Here is a 25,667-nt window from a genome sequence, read left to right as displayed (position 1 = left end):
ACCCAGTGAACGTTTTTTATGTCTCAGTGCAAGTCAGCAAAAGTGCATGGCTGAAAGTTGGTTCATCCAAAGGTTGGATGTCTCACACTTTCTAGCCAATGGGTTATTTTGATCGGTCGTAAGAGCTGCTTGTTAAGGGTGCTGGGAGTTGGAAGGAGGTCCCTATTCCCCTCACAGAATGTCAGTTCTGAGTGGTTTTTCTGAGGGAGTACGCATACCCCTAAACATTTTGTGAATCTAAGTTTGGCCTCATTGAGGGGCAGCATTTAAATATGAGCAGGAAAATGAGAGTACACCTAAACATTTATTTTTTTTAGAAAAATTGGTTTAACAATCACTCCCTCTTTACAGCAACTCGAGAGTTGCAGCTCTGTTAAGTGCAACAGGGGCCTCCTGACAACTCAGCATCTATAATGAACTACAGCTCCCAGAATTCCTTGGGGGAAGCCATGAGTGCTTAAAGTGCTATCATAGTGTTTTTAAGTGAATGTGGCCTTAATAACCCTTACAGCCCATGAGGCTTGGTGAGTGGTGACAGAGTCTGTATCTCAAGTCAGTGTAATGTTCCTCACGTGCTTAACTGATAATACAGGGGTGGGTGAAACTAGTATGCATGTGATTTTGCCTGCAACTGTGGTCTATTTCTTTAATGAGAGAGAGAGAGAGAGAGAGACGCTGTTTCATAACTGACTGGCAGAGCAGCAAATGAAGAAAGCTGGAATTAGGGTGAGGGATCCCCCCAAGGAGCTAACACACAAGAAACTGGAGCAGGCGGAGGGTGGGAAAAAGAGAAAGGAAGGACGAAGCACAAGTGCATAAACGCAGAAGATTTGGGGAGGGTCACATGGCCGCGCGCTGTTTCCTCTGCCCTTGGGTTGCCCTTAATTCTCCTCCGATTTGGAGCTGCGTTCGCCCACTCCGCTTCTGCCCCGGTGCCTGATTCCCTCGCCTGAAAGGTCCCTTCTCCCCCGGCCGCGGCCTTATCGAGCACGTTAATGGTGCTGCTGCTGCTGCAAGCTGCAGCTGCCGGCGCCTGGAAGTGCTGCAGCGTCTCCGGCTCGCCTCCCCTGGAGCTGCATTGCTGTAGCAGCGCGCAGGCACCCACAGAGCCACGGAGCAGCCGGCGAGCCGAGGGGGGAAAGGAGCCGGGCAGCGAGGCCACCTGACCTGCCCCGCGCCGCCTGTGCACATTCCAAAAGCAGCCCGTTCCTAATAAAGAAGCGATGGGGATCCGGCACCGTCTCGCGCGCCTTCGGCTCTCCCTATAAATACTCGCCCTGCAAAGAAAACAAGCTTCGGTTGCTTCTGTCCTGCCCGCCCCAGACTCGGGCTGACCGGCAAAAAACCCAAAGCAAACCTAACCAAAGCAAAACAAACAAAAAGAGAGAGAGAGCGAGAGCCGTCGCCGCCGCCGCGGGAGGTAAGAGAAGCCAAAGCAACTGCAGCCCAGGAGCCTGAGGCGAGGAGCGCCCCTCCTGCACCCGAGCTGAACCGGCGAGATGCCCCGAGTAGATGCCGATCTCAAACTGGACTTTAAAGATGTATTGGTTAGACCTAAGCGAAGCAGCCTCAAAAGCAGAGCAGAGGTGGGGGCCTTTCCAAACGAGCATGCTTTTTTCCCCTTAATACTTCGCATCTAACTCCGGTAGATAACCTCTTTTTCTCTTGGTTTTTGCATTTCCCAAGTTCACGGGTTAATGAGCGCTGTCTGTCTGCTTCTCTCCCGCCTCTTGTCTTTCCCGCTGCGACCCCGAATAAAGCAATCCGGACCCCCCCCCCAATTTGTTACCTCACGGGTGAGGTTAGGTGGACTCTTGCCTACTAAGATAAAATCACACGGCAGGCAGCACCCCCCCCCCTCCAGTTTCTCCTTTGCAGGAGCTTTTGCCTCCTTGCAAGGAAAGAGCCCTTGCAAACGTGAAACGTGAGCTCCTCGCTTCCCCCTAAGAACTGCTTGTGCTGTCCTGATAGGGGCATTTGCCTAAAACGTTTTTAATTATTATTGTTGTTGTTGTTGTTCCTGCTGCTGCTGTTACTTTGCAAGAAAATACAGTGGATGGAAGAAGGTGACCTAGAGTTGTGTAGAACTGTGCTCGGAATTGTTTTGCAGAGAGGCGCGGAGAAACTGCCGGCGTGACACATCATTTGCTGGCTAATGGGTGGACGGGAGTGGGGGGGGCGATGACTCAAATTACAAACCATGCATCGCAAGCCTGCAGTTTCCAGGGAAAGTAATATCAGGGAGAAGCTGTTTTGTGAGGACAAGGCAGGTCAGGACACACATACACAACGGAGGGGAAGGCAGATACTTTTGTGTTTTTGTAAATTGACAGCCAAATTAAAAAAGCGTCCATTTTTATTTATTTTTTGAAACTAGCAGGAACTTTTAGCTGTAGCTGTGTATGTATGTGTTTGCAAAGCATCAGTTTATGGGATGTTCTACATCTAAAGCAGATTTAGTTAATTAACTTTTAAATATAAATTGACATTTAAAATCCTATGTTAAAAAAGACTTTGAAAAGGGTGGGTGGGTGGGTGGGTGGAGGGGAAGAATAACTACATCCATGAAGAATAGGTCTGCAACATAGATCTTGCCATGGTGGCTAAATGGAACTTCCATGCTCACAGAAGGAATGTGCCACTGAATGCCAGTCCCTGGGGGGCAACAGCTAGAGAAGGCTGTTGTGCGCCTGCCTTGTTTAGTTGCCCAATTTGGGTAGCAGGATGCTAGGCTTTGATGATGTGCATTTGGTCTGATCCAACAGGTTTCTTAATGCACACGCATACAGTGGTACCTCGGGTTACATACGCTTCAGGTTACAGACTCCGCTAACTCAGAAATAGTGCTTCAGGTTAAGAACTTTGTTTCAGGATGAGAACAGAAATCATGCTCCGGCAGCGTGGCGGCAGAAGGAGGCCCCATTAGCTAAAGTGGTTCTTCAGGTTAAGAACAGTTTCAGGTTAAGAACAGACATACAGAACGAATTAAGTACTTCACCCAAGGTACCACTGTACTCAGGTTTTCTGCTGGGGGTGGGTGGGAATAGCTTGGTCAGCTGTCAATAAAAGCAGCAATCTTCTTTCTTTATTAAAATCCCTGCAATCTAGTTTGTGGTTGGATAATTCACACCATCATATTGGAACGAATGCTTTGTGACTGTGTAGAGACATCTGTTCTCTGACCAGCAACCATTGCTACTGGTAAAGGCACTTTCAAAAAAACACTACAGGCATTATATCTCTGTAACCAGAATAGTGTTGTAGGAAATCCCTCTGGAATTTGGAGTTGCATATCTCTTGACCCAATAGGCCTACCATGACTTACATGGTATGATCTACCTATCAACTTGGAACAACATTCCAAAGATAAGTGGCACTTTTGTATTGCCTATTCCATGGGGTACTGTAAGGACTAAATAAAAGTACCCAGTTGTTGTTTTTTAAATGAGAAAAATAGCTTTAATTTAAAACCAACTTTTTGTAGCCATCGTTAACATAGATTTCAATGGAAGAAAGTTTAGGCTGCTTTAAGATATACATGCCATCAGGTGTTTTGTATCTACACCCAAAGTATTATATGTAATGTTTCCAGCTGCGTATATCATACAAGTAAACGAGCCAACAGCATTTTCCTGCAAAATAAGGCCACATGCTTGTTTATTTTGGTGTAATGGGTAGAGCGGTTATTGCATCCAAGTAAGAATTCAGTCTGTATGTATTTACTTTAGAATAAGGCTTCAATCCAACCCCTATTAATTTAGGCCCTATTTCATTTAGGATTTTCTTCAGAGTAAACATGGTTAGGACTGTGCTGACTTGCTTAGAGCAGATCTTTTGAAATAATTTGTGTATGTTAGTCATGACCTACAAGTCCATTGATTTTAATGGGTCTACTCAGTATGATTTAGTTGGCTACCACCTTATGGGTTGTAATTGTGTATAGAATTGGGTGGCATGTTTGTTTAGGATTGACTTCTGTTTTGCTTGCCACATTCCGTTCTGAAACAAAGGAGAATATTCTAAATTAAGGGATATCTGGCTGCCTAGTTTGACCGTACTGCTTATGGTAACATGCAAGTTGCTTTCTTTTTTTTTAATGTATTTTTATTAAAGATTTTCTTGGTTTACAAAAGTATGTGCAATCTCTCTCTCTCTCTCTCTTGCCCCCCTCCCCCCGTAACATTTTTTACAGATCAGTTTCATTTGATGAGACATTAGGAAGAAGAGGGGGAAAGAGGTGGGGGGAGGTGAGTGGGCGTGGGGGTGGGGTCGGGTGGCGATGCTTCTATTATACTTAATATATTTGGGGTTTTGTGTCAGCGTTGCTTGTGCAGGTTCTCTGCTATTCACTTGTGTTCCTTTGGTGGTGCGAGAGGTTGGGGTTGGCCTAGGGTGTGGTTGTTTGTGATTGGCTGTGGTGATCTTTGTTTTCATGCGTGAGTGGGGTGGGTGGGTGTTTTGGATCAGGTTAGCCATTGATTTGTATGCTGTTGATGGATTTTTGTCATTGTCTTGTTGGGCTGTGTATGTGATAAAAGGGAGCCAACAATTTCACAACGGTAGAAGGTAGAGAAAATGTGGGAATTTAGCCACAGAAGTTATGAGTAATTAGAGTAACTCTGAATATGCTGCTTCTCTCTCAGGAAAAGGAACACTAGCTATTGATTATTTGTATAATTCATAGGAGATTCTTCATGGTCCACAAGCTAGCTCTCAGATGTATGGGATAAGAGTGGGGAAGGCAGGTGTGATCCTGCTCTTAGTTCAGGCATCCCCAAACTTGGCCCTCCAGATGTTTTTGGGACTACAATTCCCATCATCCCTGACCACTGGTCCTTTTAGCTAGCGATGATGGGAGTTGTAGTCTTAGATGTTGAGTTGAGGATATTAAAAGGGGAGAATGCTGCAAAGCAGGGACCCAAGAGCTTGTATATATATATGTGGGTAACAAATATTTTAAACCTTTTCAACTCAGCCATTTATATTTGGTTGGCTAATGTATTAATTCTAGGTATCACTTTACTCATGAGTTAAGAGGGAGGCAGACATTATGTCCCCCTCTGTGACTTCTGTTTTCTTTTAATTCCTGACTTGTAAGGATGAGCCTAGGTTGCTGCCAACAAAAAATCAGAGAGGTTGGGGAGACATTGGATACAGGTTCTGCTTGTAATGAATAAGGTCCAGCATTATACAATTACCTATTAATTATTTATTTGGGAGATGCATAGTCTGCTTATCAATACACTGCTTTTCAAGGTAGAGAACAGCAGTTAACAGAAAATATAATAGTGTTTTCACATCATCTTGGCTAATAGGCCGAGAAGCAATAACAATAAAACCATCCCAAAACTGAGGCAGAGCAACAAACAAAACCATTAGGCATATTAAACAGCAACAGCCTATTTAAAAAGACAAACCTATAAAGGTTGTTTAAAAGAGGCAATGTCTTGTATGGAACAGGCAACTGGTTCTATAATCTGTGGACCACCAGGCTAACTGATGATTCAACTGAGCTGGATTTTATTAAGTACATATGGAAAAGATGCTCTCTCAAGTTACCTGGTGGGTGGAGTATAAAGCGGGATAAAAGTAAAAATTGAATTTATCCTGATAGTAAATTGGCAACCAGTGTAGCTTACATAAAATTAGTATTGCTTCCTGCATCTAAGCCCTGTAATCGAACGTGGCTGTTGTATTGTGGACCAGTCACAACTTGTGAACAGGCTTGAAGTGCGGCTCTCTGTATGAGGGTCAAACAATTCTCTTTCATGAATAGGGGTAAGCTATTGAAAAGGCCAAGGCTGATAAAATGCATTCCTGGCCAGTTTAAGCATCCAGAAGGAGACCTTGATCCCAAAGCACTCCCATACAGCAAACAGTCCTAACTGGGGAATGCGAACCCTTTGGTAGCATTTGCTAAGACCCCTTTGGTGTCTGTGTGTTGATGATAGAGCTATGCATTAAAGGCCTTCGTTCAGCCCATTTGTGGGCAGGGAAATTGGGGGCCGTTTCACCAAATTTGTATAGAGTGAGAAGAAATATTGCAACAATTATTGGGGGATGGAGCTTACCATTAGTGGTGGCAGTAGCACGGCTTTTTTCCTAAAGGTTTGTTGTTGCTACTTTTCATGCTCCGTAATGACATTGGGCTGGTGATTCCAGCACATTGTGTGTTGGAGTGCCAAGTCTCAATTAAAAAAAAAATGGTGAAGAATATTTGGCGAAAACTATTCAAAGTGGGCATTTCCAGCTCAGCTCTAGGTGACTTTGAGAATTCCAGGTCCTTAACTTACATTAGACCAGTCAACAGCTTAAAGGGATGTAGTAGAAAACTAGAAAAAAGGAACTTGATTTGACCATCTTGAGGACATGTTCCTAATTGGATAAGCATTAAATCTGGGATTGGCTTACTTAGAAATACAATTTTGCATTTCCTTCCTTTTATATTTACAATCTTAGGCCTCAATTCTACATTTAGTGAATCCCCCCCCCCAACTGAATAGCGTATTAAAGCTGTATTTCTTTGCTGGTACAAAAGACTGATTAAAATATGCATTTGTTTTTTTACAGGTGGATCTCATGCGTACTTTCACATTCCGTAATTCTAAGCAAACCTACACTGGGATCCCCATTATAGTAGCAAATATGGACACCGTAGGCACTTTTGAAATGGCACAGGTTATGACTAAAGTAAGTGCTTTTTAATGCTCCTGGAAAATGGAAAGAAAAATAGAACCCTGAAGTGTGTTACCTGAGCTGGTCCATTGTTTCCAAAACAAACAAACAAAAAACATATTTGAAGCAAAATAATTTTAAATTCCAGTTTTCTTTTGACTTGCATGTGTTGCAAATAGGCAAAGTAGGAGCAAAGTCAAGTACTTCTAAATATCTGTTAAACCATGGATATGACAACAGTGTCTCATACTGAATGTAAACAAATTGAGAAAAAGACTACAAATTGAAAGTGGAGACACTATATGTGCTTTTCTTTATTTGCTTGTTTTGTTACACAATAAAATCTTTAATAAAAACTAATTTAAAAAAAAAAAAAGATCCCATAACATATTCTTGCTTTGTAGCCATGTAGTCTTTTTGTGGGCGTTGCTGCCTGAGATTGTAGGGTAATACCTGCTTTCTTTTTTTCTAGTATGCAATGTTCACTGCAATTCACAAGCATTACTCTCTGGAGCAGTGGGAGCTGTTTGCAAGCAATCACCCAGAATGCCTAGAGGTATATTTTCACACTATTAATTATTAAGTGCATTTACTGCCTTCTAAACTTGGGAGTTTGGGGAAAAACTGCACACATACAAAATGGAAAAAGAAGAAAACAACATGTATTGGTTGCAAGAAATGGTTTGGTAAGGGGAGCAGTGTCTTTCTTAAAATAATTGTGCTAAGTGGTTTATTCAGCATTCTTATGGGGAATATAATATATATAATAGAGCCATTACAAAGAAAGCTTAGCTGTAGCAAATGTTCATAAAAGTTAGGGGGAAAGTGTGTAAACAAAACTTTCTCCAGTAAACTAAGAATGAATGCATGGGCGTAGCCAGGATTTGTGTTGAGGAGGGGGCAGGACTTTTGTTAGGGGGGCAGGACCAACATGCTTGGTCAGTTAGTTAAGTATTTATATTATTTTACTTGATGGGGGGCAGCTGCCCCCCTGCCCCCCTTGCCTACGCCCATGAATGAGCATCTTTCTTTGAATAACATTACAGTAAGAGGGAACAGTTAAGAGATTTTAATAGAATGTTGGCAGTGAAATTGAAATGGATGAAATAGGTATGGTTGCATTTCAACAAAATTAGACGAGCCAAGGAACATAATTCTGTAAATTCAAACCAAGACTGGCAAACATATATTTGATGCAGCAATTTTAATCAGCCCAATTGTCATTATGATAGATTATGAAATTCTTTCTGAAACAGCATGCACTTTGAGAATTAGGGCCCAGGCAACAATAAGATGGAAGACAGATAACAGTGAGAAAGAAAGATTCCCTGAAAACTTTGGTAATACTTGTGATAAAATACTCGGGGGCGGGGGGGAGAATGGGATGTTCTGGGACATTTCTTTTTTAAAAAAATAATTTTTATTAACCGACCAATCAAATCAAATCAAATCACATCACATAAATTCCGAATTACAAAGCCGAATTTTAAATTCAGAGCAGGAGTGAAGATACCATTTGCCAGGGCACCAGCATCACTGAAGTGAATGAGGTGATAATGAAGTTTTCAAGTTTGTGTCAGATTAGCATAGAGTAAGTTAGAGAGTGAGGAAAACAATCCAAGCAGGCTAGATATTTATTTCATTTTATTTGATGGCACTAGCCTGCTGAAGCTGCCTTATACTGAGATAGGCTGTTGTTCCATCTAGAGCAGTATTGTCTACCGTGACTGGTTCCACTCTTGTTTTACTTCAAGTTGTTTTTTAAATACCCTCTTCCAGTGGGTAGGAAATACAATTCCAAGTTCAGTTTTGCATGATGGTGTGTTGAGGAAATAAGAGGGCTTAGATCCTGTTGAGCCATAGCTTCACCATCATGTCCCAACACACCCTTGAAATGCCCAGTTTTCCCCAGTGCTGACAAATGAATATTTGTTGCAGGACTCCTTCTGAAGTCTTCTGCTAGGGAGACCTCCAGTGGTGCAAATGCCATCCTACTGGTGGCCTCCCTCCATCATGGCAGAGCACCACTTAACACTGCTGCCAGTGGCTCCATAGCTGGCCTTTGGCTGCCTTTTGGGTTGCTATGATACCCATCTTTAAACTGTGGCTTAATATCCTGGGTTCTGGGTATGCTGTTAACTGTAGTTGGCACATAATGTGAAGTTATGGCTAACTTACAAGCCAAATCCTGGCTTGTTTTGGAATGACAGAAGTGGCTAGAAAATATGCTTGTTTGCCGCAGAGGGAATATTAAAAACAGCTTGAAAAGAAAACTAAAATAGAAAACAGTGTACAGTGTTCAAGACAATGTTGTAAAGGACCAGGGGAGTGGGAAATGAACTAAGAAAGAGTTTCGATATGGGACAGAAGCTACCAACAATTTTTCTTTGCCAACATCACTGAACACAAACAGGAGTTTTTATAGATAGAAAAATTTTAAATGGGAAAGAAAGGAGGACAAAGTGTTACGTGCTCCAGAGAAATGAATATGATGCATAGATTAGCAGACTGCATAACTAGGAATGGAAGATTTTGATTAATTCTCAGACCACAGTTCCAAGCTCCAGAAACAAATTCCAACTTCTCTTACATTGCACTCGATCTTCAGATTTGGCCAAATCTCATCCCCCAGCCTGGAGGTATACACTAATATTTTATGGTCCCAGTTGGCTTCCTCTCTCAAATAGATGCACAGAAAATGCTCTTGACCTCGTTTCAATAAAAGCTGATGATGATCACTCCCTCCCTCTCTTTCCAGCATGTAGCTGTGAGCTCAGGCAGTGGCATGTCCGACTTTGAGAAGATGACCAGAATCATAGAGGCCATTCCCCTTATCAAGTACATTTGCCTGGATGTGGCCAATGGTTATTCAGAATACTTTGTGGAGTTCGTGAAAGCTGTCCGCATCAGATTCCCCAAGCACACAATCATGGTAGGTGTGATGAGGAAAGTGGAGAGATGGATGGGTTTAATTCGGTGAGATGTTTTCTTGATTCAAATAAACGTGTTTCATGGAGGATGGCCTGGTGAAGAAGAGGACAGGGTTCCTGCATCTGTAATAGTTGTATAGAAGAAGGAATTTCAGCAGGTGCAGCTTGTCACCTGGCCACTCCAGTTTCAGGCCATACAACTACTGCAGTCCCTCTATTTCCACAGAATTGAATTCTTTATGCATCCTTCTATTAAATATCACTATTGCTGTCATCCCGATTCCTAAATAGGTTCCCAAGATTAGAGAGCAGTAGCTATGATCCAGCAATGTGACTTGGAGAAAAGGGGCTGTAGCTGGAGTGTTAGAGCAGATGATCTGCATGAGGAAGCTCCCAGGTTCAATATCCAGAACCTTGGAGAGCTGCTGCCAGTCGGTGCAGACAGTACTAGGCTTGATGGACCAAGGATCTAGCTTCCTAGGCTGTTCAGCCATGTTCTTTTTCAGCCCACGCCCCCTGTTGAACTGCAGAGCATTATTAAACTCAAGGGATTTTTGAAAGCTGCTTCTTGGCAAGAGGATTTGGCAATGGGGGATTGCTACGTTAAACTACAAAGTTTATGCATAGTTATGGATAATGATGTGTTGTAGGTTGCCTAGAGTGGAATTGCAGCATAGCCCTAAGGTAGATGTTCCATCAGCACAAGGATTTCTGCTTGTGAAATGGAACGTTCTCCCTTTCCCTTCTCCCCATGTGCCTCCTAAAACTGTTATAGGTGTTCCCCTCCCCCAGTGTCCTCAAGGAGCAAAATGTCTTTGGTTGATCCAGGGCATAAGGTAAAGGTAAAGGTACCCCTGCCCGTACGGGCCAGTCGTGTCCGACTCTAGGGTTGTGCGCCCATCTCACTTAAGAGTACGGGGGCAAGCGCTGTCCGGAGACACTTCCGGGTCACGTGGCCAGCGTGACGAAGCTGCTCTGGCGAGCCAGCACCAGCTCAGCACACGGAAACGCCGTTTACCTTCCCGCTATAAAGCGGTACCTATTTATCTAGTTGCACTTAGGGGTGCTTTCGAACTGCTAGGTGGGCAGGAGCTGGGACCGAAAGACGGGAGCTCACCCCGCCGCGGGGATTCGGGGTTTTACCCACAGCGCCACCCGCGTCCCAGGGCATAAGTTGGCACACATATCCTATTACAGTAATCACCCCCACACACATACTTTAAATGAGTGTGGTTGTTTCGGAAATAAACTCAATTTCTTCATATAAACAAAACTGTATATGGAATTATTGAATAACAACACAGTAACAATAATCCCGTTAACCCAAGCATTTGTTCAGTGTTTCTTTCAATTTTGGATTGATGTTCTTGCCTGTGTTTCAGGCAGGTAATGTGGTGACTGGAGAGATGGTGGAAGAACTTATTCTATCTGGAGCAGACATTATCAAAGTTGGAATTGGACCAGGTAAGCTGTTTGGCAGTGCACAGTGAGAGTGCAGTTTTATATTTATGTGCCTGGGATGCTTGTTTCTGCATTCATGTATATTTATTCTCTGAGGATTTATTTATTTTCCTATAATAATCCTGTGGACCTGGGTAGCCATTACTCACCTTGATGCTGGTATAGTCTAATCTTACATTCCATAACCGGGTGCTCCTTTTTCCATTTGAATATGGGGTTCAGAGCAAAAATGATGAAGCTACAGAGAGTTTGGGTTGAGGAGATTGTGTTCCCCCTGCTAAGTTGCCTTGATTGTCTCCTGCCAGAAGTCTGATTTGCCCAATAGCGCTTGGCAGATTGCATCTTCTGAGCCTTAGATCTCCATATGTGAAATGGAACTAGTAGTATCCTGTTTTGCTGGGTCGCTATAGGATGAATAAAACAAGGATTGCCATGTACTTTAAACACTAAAACTGCCATAGAAATGAACGAATGAGAATAAATAAATCACCACCAGTGATTTATTTATTCTCATGTGCCCAGTGATCAAGCTGTACTATAGTGTTTCAATGCCATGAAATAAATTGCTCATCTTTCAAAATTAAAAACACCTTCAACCAGAGGTTTTCAACCTTTTTGATTCCACGCCTTCCTTGGCCAACTATATTCTGGGCTCAGGAGCCCAGTTATGTCACCCCTTGCCTAAAGAGCTGGCAGCCTCTCACCCTTTTTCAAACAGCCTCCTTTGTGGAGTGTTCTCCTCCTCTTTTTCCTTGGAAGTCCTCTGGGCAGTTGCTGCTGCCGCCCCTGGTCTCTGAGCCCCCCCCCCGCCCCCAAAAGAGGTGCCTCCTCACACTGCCTCACAGGGGCCTATGACTTGTCTGACCATTGCCAGCAGCAAGGTTTGGTGGACTGGCTTGGCTCCCTCGCCTGCTTGCTTGCATGCTCTGAGGCTGCCTCAGCTCCTGGCAACCAGCACCCCCTGGCCAGCCCCAGAGGCACCATTCACCTGCGGAGCTTGTAGCCAGGGCTGCTGCAACAAAGAGCTGTGCAAGCCTTTGGGAGGCAGAGACATGAGAGGGCATCAGAGGAGAGAGGGAAGGAAAGAGGGACACAGGCCAGTGTTGCCCATGGCACTCCTGACCATCCTTCAAGGCACATCAGGGTGCCATGGCACACTGGTTGAAAACCACTGGCTTAAGCTGTACAAGTTAGCCATTTTTTGGAAATGGTGGCTCATCTACCCAGACCTCTTCATCCATATGAATTGGAGGGGAAGCCTCTTTCCTATCATTTTTAGGCAGAAATTAGTAGGCTCAGCTTATTGTTTCACTTAGATTGAAAGCCTGTGGTGAGCTAGAGTGACCCCAGTGCCCGTTTTCCTGCCTGTAAAAGTCTTTAGAAACCTTACTTCCTTAAGCCCAGAAATAAGACATCAATGTAAGCCAAGCATAGTTTGAGCTGATGTAGGCTTAACACTTCCAGTTTATTAACCATAGATCAGGAGGAGGCTGCATCTTGGCCTGCCCCCCCACCCCCCCATATCAATTTCCCTACCCTTCCATTGCCAGCTCTTACAAAATCATGCGTTCTAATGGCACTTGCAGGATTAAGAGGGAACTCTGGTTAGCATTAACCACCAGTATTGCTGACGCAATGCTTAACTGTAGTAAAAGCTTGCAGAGGAAGGGCAGAGGGCTTTTGTACAGAAGAGGGAAGGGGATGTGCAACATTGTGACCTCCTGTCCATTTCTTAAACATGGCCGAGACGTTGGGGGGAATGCAAAGCTTTTGGCAGGGTTCTCCGTTATATTTGGTTTAGTGACCTGTTTAAATGTAGGCTAGATGATGCCACGGTCAGGTGGATTAGCAGCTGGTTGGCAAACTGGGCATAAAGAGTGGTAATCAGTGGTTCCTCATAAAACTGGAGGAAGGTTCCAAGGGCCTTTTGAATTCTGTTGGGCACCTTCTGTGGAGCCAGGTGCTTCTCCTGCAAGTAAAAATTTGGTGTGCCAGTTGAAAAGGAAAGAATCTTGCAGCTGTGTGGGCTGTCATAATGACAGAGCTGCTCCCACAGGGGAGAAAGACACCGGTGGTTTCACCTGCCCTAATCTACAAGATACCATAGCTTTGGTTTCATCTTTCCATGTTTGTTTTCAATGTCTAGGATCTGTGTGCACCACTCGGATAAAAACTGGTGTGGGTTATCCACAGCTGAGCGCAGTGATTGAATGTGCAGATTCTGCTCATGGACTGAAGGGGCATATAATATCCGTAAGTATGATCTGCAGGAAATGCCATAAATAAGGAAGGGTTATAGAATGACATCCCAACAAGAAGATGTTAAGGAAACCCTTTCCGCAGTCATCTCTGACCTCTTGAGACCTCTTGAGCTCTGGGGTGTTTCAAAGGCATGAGTTAGAAACTCTGGCTCCTAACTTCCAACTGCTCAGAAATAGACCTTTGAGTCATGCCTTTGTGTCCAGTAGTTCAACCCCGTTTTGTGAACTGATTCCTTAGGTAGCAAAATAGTCTGTGAAAGTGCATATCTAATTTATGCTTTCCAAGAGAAGAGGGATGTGTAGCAGCTTGGTAAGGAAAAAGAGCCTTAGTCAAAAAATAGTGATATGAGGTTGAGGTGCCATGAAGTTGACGTTCAAGGTTTTGATGAGTTCCAGTTTCACAAGGAAGTGAAATATCTTTATTTTCTAAGGAGCACCCATGTTCTAAGTTGTCAAGCCACCCACAGGGACAGCGCACCCCATTTTGCCACTGGAGGTGAAATGGGATCTGCTTCCCCACTCCACCCTGCCACTCACCCTGCCTCTGCGCCACCTGCCTCTGCCAGCGCCACTACTGCACCACCCGCTTCACCCTGCCGGTGAAGTTGTATTGGCTCTGATTCCCTCTGAGATCTTGAGAGATTTGGGTGAGATCTCACCGAAAATGGCACCAATGCCGGCACCGCTTCTCCAGCAGAGCAGGTGAGGCACCTGCAGAAGCTCCGCTTTCTGTCACCTGAGGTGGCTGCTTCATTCCGCCTCATGGCTGGCCCTGGCCACTCACAATTTGAATTTTATATGGAAAGAGTGCTATTTAACAAACACAGCACATTACACATTTTAAATAAGTTTCCAAGACTTCTACGATATGTCTTTAGGAAGAACACGATTTATGCCTAGGTCTCCCAAAGGCCTTTTCCCCTTGGTTATCTGGTGTTTGCATTAGATGAACCTCTGGTGGTGTTTGGTTTCTTCCTGAAGTTATTTGTGCCCGTTAATGTGTCTGTGATTGAAATAAGACTAAACAACTGTCTCCTCTTAATTTTCTGCCCCTTTGAAGCAGACACAACTGAATCTCCTATTTCATAAACCCTGCTGGTTTTTAGGACAACAAAAAAGATTATTTTTCACAAGTTCCTATTTCCTCACCTGAGCTAGTTTTCCATGTCAGTTCATATTTTTGCAGATAAATAATATAAGGGCCTTCATACCCTTTTAAAATGCCAGGTGAGGAGCCAAATCTTTTACGTATCTCTCAGAATTGTAAAGATTGTCTCAAAATAAGAATTGGTAACTCGATAGTTGCTTTTGTTGTAAGTGGCTGGACTCTGGTGACTGCTTGGGGCATTCAGATCCCCTAACAGCCCACTGGTAGAATGCATGCGGATTCAATCCCTGGCATTTCTAGTTAAAAGAATCAGGTTGGAGGTCATGGGAAACTAAGAGACCAGAGAGCTTTGGCTAGTCAACAGTTGAGAATACTAATCTAGTTGACCAGATAATCTGGCCTAGTATAAGGCACCTTCTTGACGTAGGAGAGATATTTTCTTCTGTTACTGACTGTAATTTTTGCATTTCATTGCCATTCAACTCCCACTTCATATTTTCTGTGCGTGCATGTGTGTCTATATGCATTGTTACAAAAATCATGTTCCACCCCCACTCTCTGCAAGATTCCCGGGGGTTCCAGGCACTCACCCAGGGTCTGTGTTGTTTTGGAGAATAGAGACAAGGCGGAGACTTGTAGTTTTAAGAAATATGATTTATTCACTTAGTTACACCTTCGGCGTGTGTGGAGGGAGTCCAGTTCTTACAGCATGGTCATTTCAAGAGGGTCTTGTCCCCTCAGTGATGCAGCCCTGGAGTCCAAGGCATCTCTCCCAGCCAGCCTTCACAAGATAGATCCCAGTCTTTCTTCTCCCTCTCTTCTTCCCAGCACACCATGCTCAAAACTCTCCTGTCGCTTCGAACCCACACCCCACCACTGTGGCAAGTTGGCAACCTCTGTCTGCCCAGGCTCAGGCTCTCAGATGGGCTATCAACCCATTTTGTCATGTTAATGCCTCTATCTCAGGTGAGGCCCTGGCTTGGGAAGCAATCTTAGCCTGTACTTTTCCACTGACCTCCAATCTTCCCCTCAATACTCCAGATAATCAAAATCCTACCATTTATTAATTTCTAGTGTTTAGGGGGGGTCGCCCAAATCTATAACAGTATATATTTCTGAATGAAGTAGGCTTTAGTTCTTGAAATATTTCACATGCCATAGGGCTCTTTGTGCCGCAGCAGACTAAGCCAGCTACCCTCTGAAAATGTTCTTCTGTGATGATCTGTTATTTGGTCCAAACCTGTAGCAAAAAGCCAGAGTAATGATGGAAAAGCTACCCAGTTAGTTCCTATTTGGTTTCCTCCTATGGCAGCTCAGCAAAGAACCAAGGAGTCAGCCATCATACTTTGTAGTGAGCCCCAGCTACTTAGGCTGAAAGGACAAATTGCTGGAGACGCGTGACCTGCTGTGGAAAAGAGGCAACCTCAGGGTCCCTGCATCTTCTAGTAACGTGTCTTACGAGCAAAATATGTTCATGTCATTGTACTCTAGTATTCACCATCTCTGCTCCACTTTCAGTGTTTGAAACTCCCCTTGTTCTAGGTGCATTTTGCGACAGGGAATTCCATGAGGGCGAGCATTTTCTGAGCTTTGGGCACAGTACTGAGCCTAAGATTTCAGATTAAAGCTGCAGAGTGGAAGGAAAGGAGGACCTTTTTCTGCCTTCCCACTCCCAGCTACTCTCTGAAGACTGGAGAAGAGACCCTCTTAAGAATATTAGCAGGGTGGGCAGGGGAAGGACTAGACCAGGGGTCTGCAACCCGCGGCTCCGGAGCCGCATGTGGCTCTTTTACACCTTTGCCGCGGCTCCGGGGCGGATACTAGCGAGGGAAGGAGGCGCATTGTGCGCCCCGACACTCCCCACTGTGGCGGGCGCTGTACTGGCTGTGACGTCGCATGGGGGCGGTGCGTGCGTTAGTCACGCACCGTCCCGACATCACCTTCCGGCCCGCCCGCCCACTACATTGTAAGGGACATGTACGCTGGTCACTGCATTGAAAGGGGGCATGTACGCTGGTCACTGTTTTGAAGGGTAGTGAAGAACACACACACACAAAAAGGTAACTTGTTAATTTAACGTTTATTTCTATGAGGAGGAGTAATTCTGAGAGGTCAAACAAAGAAATAATAAAAAAAAGTGACAAAAAAGTTATTTTTATAATGACGAGTTTTGCGGCTCCCAGTTTTTTTTTCTTCGGAAACGGGTCCAAGTGGCTCTTTTTGACTTAAAGGTTGCAGACCCCTGGACTAGACCATGTGAAAAATGAACATAGTATTTTAGCTGCAAGTTCATTTATTTTTATCTTTGTATTCTTGTTATAAAAAATGGTGCCTAGACATTCCATTGTTGTGCCCATAACCTAGGTTTAAGGTGCCACTTAGCTCCTAGCTTTCATATCTGTTTCTGACACTTTATAAGGAAAAGGAAACCTGAGGTGTAATGGTGTCGTATTACACATTTTGCTTTACTATATATTATTAGGGAGTGAGGAACTGCTGCAAGGATGTTGGAGTAATGGCTAATCTGGCTTTAGTTTAGAAAATGTGAGAGCCAATTCCTACATGTCTTTGAGGCCCACTAAAATCAACATGAGGCGACTTAACTGTGTCAGTTTGGGAGACTGAGTATATTTTGAAGTGCCCTCTTGTGGCAAGAGCCAGTATTTATCATGCCAGACGGGAGTCCCAGCCAGCATTGCTTTGGAATAGGGTACATTCAAACAACCTGCCCTTCCAGCTGAAACCAATTTGATAACCATTTTGTGGAGGTTCCACAGTATCCAAAAGTAGCAAAGCCAGCTTCAGGGCTGGGGAATATTATAGAACCAAGAGATCCAAAGAGTTTAACTTCTGGCTCAGAAGTTGGAATTGACTCTGCATTCTGTTGATGGGTCCCATTTAGTGGTCTAGTCTGGTCACCACTTTTTAAAGGATAGAAAAAATGAGGAGTATTTAACTTATCTGCTTCCTGTATGTCTCTGCATTAGTATTCAGACCACTGTCAGATATTGGTTAGATGATAGACTATGTTAAGAGCAGTGCCCCCTGTCATCACGTCTCCGGACTGAGTATATATTCCTGCATTTTCCCTCCCTATAGTTGAAGAAATGAGAATTTCATGAAGGCTTTAGTTCTATGAATGTTGAAAAAACTGAATAAAATCAACCTGCAATGGTACAGTAAAATTGTGCCTCCTCCCTCCCATGTAGTTTCTTTAACAAATATGCCACTACCTATGAGGAGGCAAATTAACCCGTGTCTGAAAAGCGAAGTATTCTATCCCTCTCTATTTGAAGGTTAAGTATCACATATTATAGGGTATATGCATGTAGCAGCCTATGGATGGATGGATTAGCCGAGCAATTTGCCCAAGGAGATCTGTGCTCAACATGGGATGTTTTCTTGGTCCCCTCCTCCAATAGCCCTCTCTGATGAAAAAAAACCAAAACCATTTATGTCTGAACATAGTGGCCTAATCCACGTCTTTTGGCAAACCATGGTTTATGGCTTAGGGTGAATGGGCAGCTTGCTAAGGCCACAAATGCCCAATCACTCCCAATTCACTTCTTCTCTGGGGTGAGTGGAAGCATCAAAGCCTGGGGTGCCATGTCTGAATCTGGAATTGTGGTTTCCGTCCCCAAAGAAATATTGATCCTAAAGTCAAAATCTGTTCTTTGCTTTCTGATCATACTTAATTCAGGAGAAACAAACCATCGTCCTTCTAATATGGCTTGTTACTCCCACTTGCGCCAGAGGAAAAGTGAGGTGCCTGCCACAAAACCCTGCTCATTCATGGTGAGCCACAACAGGAGTGGGGGACCTTTTTGGCTTGGGTGGGCCAAATCTTTATCTCCCTGTTCCCATAGGCCAGCTTAGACAGGTGCGTGGTCATTTCATTCCAAACAGTTATCTATTGATATTGAACCGTTTGTGGTATTGTTGGATACAACTATTGGGCTACAACAAATGCAAACTTCGACACTGACTTCTCTCCCTCTTTTATGTAGGATGGAGGATGCAGCTGTCCAGGAGATGTTGCCAAAGCTTTTGGTGAGTATTGTTTGCTGCTTGAGAAATGTGAAGAGCATTAGGACCTACTGTCTGATTAAAGATTTCACCTCCCATTTATCTTCCACATAACTCAGAGGAAGCAGATTGGAAACTACTTCGCAGACTGAAACTGGCCTAGTTCACACGTACTAATCCATACCATGGCTTAGCTCAGGAGTGGGAAACTGCATCTGGCTAGTGAGCTGGGTCTAGAACTGCCCCCACCCCTTGTAGGTTATTTTTGATAGGCAGGTAGAGCTGCCCACCTGTCAATCATCTGGCTTCATGTGACATCAGGTGATCACACTTCAAAGGAAAAATCAGGAGTGCATTCAGAAGTGTGCAGTCATGAGTGTGCTCTTCCATTCTAATTAAAGCTGGGACTGCTTTGCAGCCACAAGCCACAGCTGCAAAAAAGGAATATTGCTTTCCTGGCCGAAAATGGGGAAGGCGGCAGATTGGCTTTGCTGCTGCGTTTCCACCATCCTGCTTTCCCCACCACCTTGCCCCTCCATGTAAGCAGCAGTGATTCGGCTGTCGGGTCAGGCAAGTGCCGCTGCTCCACCAAGCCACCTGCTGTTGGTTGACACAGGATACAAGCTACATGCAGTTACATGATCTTTGTGGAGGTGGGATAATGATGCTCACTTCTGAATCTGTTGAATGTGTGCCACCAAAGTGCTGATTCTGCACCCTGCTTTCGGCTGCAGTCCTAACCCGCCTTATTTGGGAGTAAGCCTTAGTGAAATTCAATAGGACATCTGAATACACATTGTTAGGTATTGCACTGTTAGGGTTTATCGACAGCTCTTGTCGCACTGCTTTTCCCTGGGGAAAACTGCTTTTTAGTGCTCAATTGGAGCAAATGGCAATTTGGGTTTTCCCTGGATTAACATTTCCTCCGATTTAGAGCTAAAGAGCAGGTTTTTCCTGGGAAAGGAGTATGACAAGGGGGAAACCACCCAGACCCATGCTTTATAGGCATGGGACAAGAGGAAATGAGGATGAGCCTTCAGTTTGGTTAAAATCCTCCCATACCAGAATAATTCAATTTGGTGCTTCCCCCATGTGGACATCACTCATTTCCTTAAAGCTATAGCTAAGGCTATTCCAACTTCTCACTACGTTTTAAGCAGGCAGGGGCGACTAGAAAAAATGGCTTTATTTCAGTAGGAACCTTTCCTGGAATTGGGCAAGCAAGAAACTACTTCAAGCGGTTCCACTGTTTTACTTTCTTAAGCTTTGTTTTCCCGAAACATAATCTAATTTCATCTAAACGCAATGAAAATTGTGCCACCTCCCAAAATGTATGGAAATACAGATGCTTGGCATTTGACCACAGTAATCATCATCATCATCATCATCATCATCATCATCATCCAAGAACAGAGTTTGCCCTTGAAGAGGTCTAGCTGCAAAAAATGGGGAGAAATGCCAGAGGTTGGGATGATAGCTGTCTTTCATTGGCGGAAGGATTCTAGTTGAACATGAACGACAAAATTGTTACGTCTTTCTTTCACACAGCCTTTATGATGGTGGCATGGAAGTTATTTCCAAATGGTGAGGCAACCACATTTAGCTGCTGAGGTGGGAAGTTTTACTAGTCTCTTATTTGGGCCAAGGAACACAGGATTCTTGTTTCTTCTGATCATGTTCTTATGTACATGCAGATACATGCCAGCAACATTTCATTAGTCTGGATAGCTCAGTTGGTAGAATGCTGCTGCTGATAATGCCAAGGTTGCAGGTTCAATCCCCATATGGGACAGCTGCATATTCTTGCATTGCAGGGGGTTGGACTAGATGATCCTCAGGGTCCCTTCCAATTCTACAATTCTGCGATTCTCTGCTTCTGGTTCTCAAAGTGTGAGGAAGGCCTTCCTTAGGAAGCAGTTGGATAGAAAACATATATGAGCATTTCTGAACCAATTTCTATATGCCCTCTCATGTAATCCAAGTCCTACTTTTTTAAAAAGATAAAATTCCCATGAATGACTAGGTTTCTCTTATTGATGCATCCTGGCCAGACAGGAATTGCATTTCAGCTATGCTCTCTTTTGGCTTTCTTTGCTGCACACTCAACTCTTAATACCCTCTTTCTTTCTTTCTTTCTTTCTTTCTTTCTTTCTTTCTTTCTATCTATCACAGGAGCTGGTGCTGATTTTGTGATGCTTGGGGGCATGTTTGCAGGACATGACCAATGTGCTGGAGAGATTATTGAAAAAAACGGCAAGAAGGTGAAGCTCTTCTATGGAATGAGCTCTGACACAGCCATGAAGAAGCATGTGGGAGGTGTTGCAGAATACAGGTACCAGCTGCACTCAGAATTTTGGCACAGAATTAAGTTCCACTCTTCCAGCTCCCTCATTTTTGGATGTTGTCCCTGGCAGCAAATAGCTGAGATCTAAGTGCAACCTGTTATTGCCAGCAGGCGCCATGGCTGTATCCCTAACTCTCTAGTACAAGGGCAATGAATCCTCGCTTAGCAATCAGTCTGGAATTCAGACCAGTGTCTTGTAAATTGAGGCAGCCTGATTATATGGAATGGCCAATCCAATGCAAGAGAAATGAATGCTTAAGCCTAATGGGTTTAGTTGTGCCTTTGTGTGGTATTGTGGCACCTGGCTTCTAGTTTATTACAGAATGGATTTATTTTTTTCTCTAGCAACACACACCACACCCTGTGCAAAGCACAACTGTCGGACAAGAACCATACACCCAGTTTTGTTTACTAAATGGGAATAATTTAAATCAGTATTCAGGAGATAGCATCCCCTGGTCTCTTTTGGATGTAATAGGGATCTCAGGGTGTAATAACATGTTTGAGCCATCAGTAAGCTGTCACCTGTATTTCCTTTCAAAGCTTGTCTTTCAAACAAGTGAAAGAGCCCTTGTCAGCTAGTCCAGACTGCCCTAGAAATTCAGACTATATAATTTTGCCCCCGTTTCAGATTAGTGTTTCATATTAACTATACTGAAGATGCATAATCTTTCCCCCCACCTGACTAGAAGAAAGTACCTCAAGAGAGGCCATGATATGCTCCAGTAAATGTGATTTTCTCATTCTGGAGCTGTCAGGGAGATTGGATCAGCTAATAAGCACGTTACGAAGGTTTCCATAAGCATAAAAAACTCTGTACAGACTTAAAATTACTTTTTGACAGCATTTTTAGAAAATTGCATTATCAGTTTTAATTTTGTCTCATCTCCCCACCCCTTTACACAACAACCACCAGCACAACACATTGCTAGGGTTGCCTTACCAATCTAATCTTATTTGGGCGGTGGGTCTTGTACAAGCAAAAATAACTGTTATGTGTTTGGAGGCGGCTTGTGTTATTGAAAGGCCCACATCCAGTGCATGTTAAGGAAAGCACTTTAAAAAAAATTGCTAGAGAAATTTGATTTTTGGTCATTGAGAAGAATGCCTCCTACTAGTGCAAATCAATCTGCCTTTACCTTCAGAGCGTCAGAGGGCAAAACGGTGGAGGTGCCTTACAGAGGGGACGTGGAGGATACCATTCGTGACATCCTGGGCGGCTTACGGTCTACCTGCACCTACGTGGGAGCTGCCAAACTCAAGGAGCTTAGTCGAAGGACAACTTTCATTCGGGTAACTCAGCAGCACAGCACAGCTTATTAGCCAAAGAGGAAAAAGCTGTGGGGCTGTAAAACGTGCTGTCTGTTCTCCCCCTCTTCCATTTTTTGGGGGGCAAGATGGCTTCTTGCTGGCATACTTCAAGCTAGAAGAGGAAGAAGGTTGATTGCCCCCCCCCCAAAAAAGTTTGTTGTAGTGGTGGGGTTAAGCCTAAGGAGGTCAAGCCATACACTTCAGCTATGTCCATGATGATTTATTCTTTGTTCAAAATACAGTAGCACTCTATTTAAATGAGAATTTCATAGTTTGATCTAGTCAGATCTTCATTCTGTTGGAACAGTTGTTACCAATATGAGCAAACCCACCTAAGCTTTATACAGTCAACTGACCGGTTTCTTCTGCTCCTTTAACATGGTGCAAAGTCAGAAAAGCCAGGAGAGCAACTGTGAAAACTAGAAGGTGCTCGTTGCCGGAGTGTGGCCCCAGCATGCCAACCTTCGGCCAACACCTCTAGAACTAAAAAAATAAAATAAAATGCTGCTTTTCTCTGTGACATTAAGTACTTGATTTTTAATGCGTGCTGATATATTGATGTTCTTAAAATTGTTGATTAAATAGTTATATTAATTTTATTGCAATGCTTTGCTGGCAGAGACATTCAAACAAAGGAAATGGACATGTCTTTTATATTCATGTAGGATATTTCCAAGATAATGGTGGTTGCTATATTTCTCAAGATTCCTTTGGTTAAGGACAGAGGACAAACATCGGCTTCATATATATTTTTTGGTTCCTACTGTTCAGGGCCTGATTAAGCCACCTCCTTCCATTTATCAAAGATCAAGTGTTTCCAGACACTACAGAATACTTGCAGGGAAGTTGTAAGTGGAGTTCTGTAGTTTTAGGCGCCAGTCAGCTCCACAGCTCCTCATAACCAAGGCCTTTCAGATAAGGGGCAGTGTGGTTATGACCTTCAGTCTGGAACTGCCGGTTCACTGGCTAAGGTTTGTTTGTTTTTTGTCACGCAGGCCTTCTGCTGCTGTGACTTCCTTTTCCTCCAGTATAAATGATGGCTGCCTGCCTCTAACATTAAAGTGCTGGACAGTCAAATTACCAAGTCCCAGGGTGCATCTGCTTCACTTTCTTACATGAACGTGAACAATTGCATTCATAGATAGACAGGGCAAAACCTGCCTTCCCTCCTGCATTTGACAAGGAGCTCAGAGGTGCTTCCTGCTTCCGTCTCGGAGTTTTTGTAATCCACTCCCTCCCTTGGAGTCATTAGCAGCCTTCCTTTGAAAAGCCAGTTTAAGCTAGGGTGGGTAGAAAGGTAGGAGTATGCCAATGAAGAAATGTAATCTACTCGTCATTTGCTGATTATTTTACTTTCATAGATGATTTAATAAGTAAAGAGAGAAGCAAGCATACAAATGTACACACTAATTTCTGAACTGGAACAGTGTCTTAAAACCACAGCAGAAAAAGATAGCAGCCTAATTTGCTAGCAGGTTTGAATTTTCTGGGATATTGAGAGCTACAGCATCACATCTCTGTTGTACTTTTAAAGTACTCATTCCCATCCTGGAAGACACTGCAACCAACTATACTGAAGGTGTGTGGTCTAATTATATATTACATTTTAGGAACTTGCACTGGATTTTTTAAAAAAATGTCTCTTCATTCTCTCCAGTATTTCTTTATCTTCTAATCTTGAGACTTTAAGGTGCAGACAAATGGTCCTTTAGCAGTTGAGACAGAAAATTTCATATTACAACAGGTCCTTCCCTGTCAGCCCTATGGACTTGACTGCCGTCAAGTCTTTGATATAATAACTGGAGTAACGAAATTGACAGCTTGTACATGTGTGCTACACGGAACTTGACAGTGGATATGCGTAGTTGCTGGGCATTCACAACTACATCATTTCCAAAGCTGAACACATGCAAGTGATCTGAAAGCACAGTGGAAGTTATTTTTTAAAGGAATTATTTTTAAACATCAAAACTGAAATCTTGAACCCACACTTACTGAAAAGTAAGTTCCACTGAAAAGTAAGTTCCACTGGAGCTTGCTTGTGAGTAGTCATTCATTGATTGTGTTTTGAAGAATAAATTTTCTCCTTTGGGTTGATTTAAATATAAAACAGGAATATGATTCTTAAAAACATACATTCTCTATTTGAAACAAACTATTCCTAACATTCCCCCTAGAACAGAATCACCTTTCCCATTGCATGGCAAAGCTTTGCAACACTTGATACGTTTGGATTTGGTTATGTTTCCACCATCATTCTAAAAGTGTTAAAATTCTGCAGAATGGAAATTTAGGTACGCCTGCTCCCACCCTCAAATTGGCTGGACATCTCTCATGACCTTGCAATGCAATGGTATTTTAAAACCAACGTACCTGCTTAAGACACTTCTGGTTTCACATGAAAGAGAACCAAGAAGAGCAGCTGAAATGACCCGCTTAAAAAAATTATTTAAACCTAATTGAATAGCATGTGGTGAGCTTGTACTAGATGCCTGTGCAAGCAGAGAATGGATGCCTTACAAATAATGCATATATATCTGTTAGAAATGTGCATATACTTTTTAAATCAATGTAGAATATTGCATAGACAGGAAAAGCCACACCAGGGAGGCCAGTTCTTACATTATTGCAGTGGTGTGGGAAGCAATTGCCTTAAGACACTCTGCCCTATCACTCATCATAACCTAAGAAAGGGAGAAGTTTCTGCTAGTAGTAATCTTTGGCCTTCCCAAATGTTGAAGACTCTACCTCCCATCATCCCTGGCCACCACCATTGTTAACTGGGGTTGAGGCCCAACATCTGGAGGTGGTTTTGAATCCCTGTTTAGCAAGCACCAGCCTAAACCCCACCTGAGGATATTGCAGTATTATGTGAGTGGGTCCCCTTACCTTGTGAGCAGACCCCTAGGGAAGTTAACTGTGTCCTGCCTCCCTTCTTGGCATGGCAGCTGCAGATCCACACTGCACAGAAAGGTCTTGCCGGAAGTCATACTTGAAGCTCTGTGCTCTGCCAGTGACCCTACTGCTATAAACATCCTAAAGGAAATTGAACCATACAGCCCAACAATATCTGCACTCCCCTCCCCTTACCTCCATTCTTCCTTGATTTTAGGAAAGCAAGTCCTCAAGGTACATACAATTTGGATGCAGCCACTGAAATCACACACAACTGGATAAAATGTCAAAGTATCATATTCTTAAGGATGCATGAATACAAAGATAATTAATGCAACAGAATGAGCTCTAAATGAATTCAGAATGCGCAATCATACTATGCATGCATTATATGACTAAAGTTCCAGTTTCTGAATTTGGGTGTGTGGCAGGGGACTGGAAAATAGAATTGAACTGTGATTTATATAAAACAGAATGGCAATTATATGCAATATGCATCAACTTCTGTGTATATTTTATTATGGAAAAAATAAATATGTTTTATTATTCTATTTTTTTTAAAAAAACTTCCTTGTCACAAAGATGAACCTCAGAGTAAACTTTCATATGGACAAACTGCTATTTAAAAAAATGAAACAAACTGACTCCCACCTCTT

At 43.3% G+C, this 25,667-nt stretch overlaps 1 protein-coding gene across 3 annotated transcripts; it reads left to right on the top strand.

Annotated features, from left to right (window-relative positions):
- The first annotated feature begins 602 nt into the window (after positions 1 to 602).
- GMPR (guanosine monophosphate reductase) lies at positions 603 to 25,562 on the top strand. Of its 3 annotated transcripts, none has more exons than XM_083624022.1 (9): positions 603 to 1,645; positions 6,571 to 6,690; positions 7,148 to 7,231; positions 9,434 to 9,607; positions 10,988 to 11,069; positions 13,213 to 13,319; positions 18,443 to 18,485; positions 20,634 to 20,793; positions 21,951 to 25,562. In XM_083624022.1, exons 2-9 carry the CDS (start codon positions 6,580 to 6,582, stop codon positions 22,126 to 22,128), a joined length of 939 nt encoding a protein of 312 aa, XP_083480148.1. In that variant the 5' UTR covers positions 603 to 1,645; positions 6,571 to 6,579; the 3' UTR covers positions 22,129 to 25,562. The 3 variants fall into 3 exon arrangements, with proteins under 3 accessions (XP_083480148.1, XP_083480146.1, XP_083480147.1); XM_083624020.1 differs by having other exon boundaries at positions 606 to 1,586; XM_083624021.1 differs by lacking the exon at positions 603 to 1,645 and adding an exon at positions 2,178 to 2,270.
- The last annotated feature ends 105 nt before the right edge of the window (positions 25,563 to 25,667 follow it).

The sequence above is a fragment of the Podarcis filfolensis genome, assembly GCF_964270895.1.
Source record: "Podarcis filfolensis genome assembly, chromosome: 7".
NCBI classification, from domain to species: domain Eukaryota; kingdom Metazoa; phylum Chordata; class Lepidosauria; order Squamata; family Lacertidae; genus Podarcis; species Podarcis filfolensis.
The sequence above is the reverse complement of the archived record's forward strand: the minus strand, read 5'-3'. Positions and strand labels throughout refer to the sequence as shown.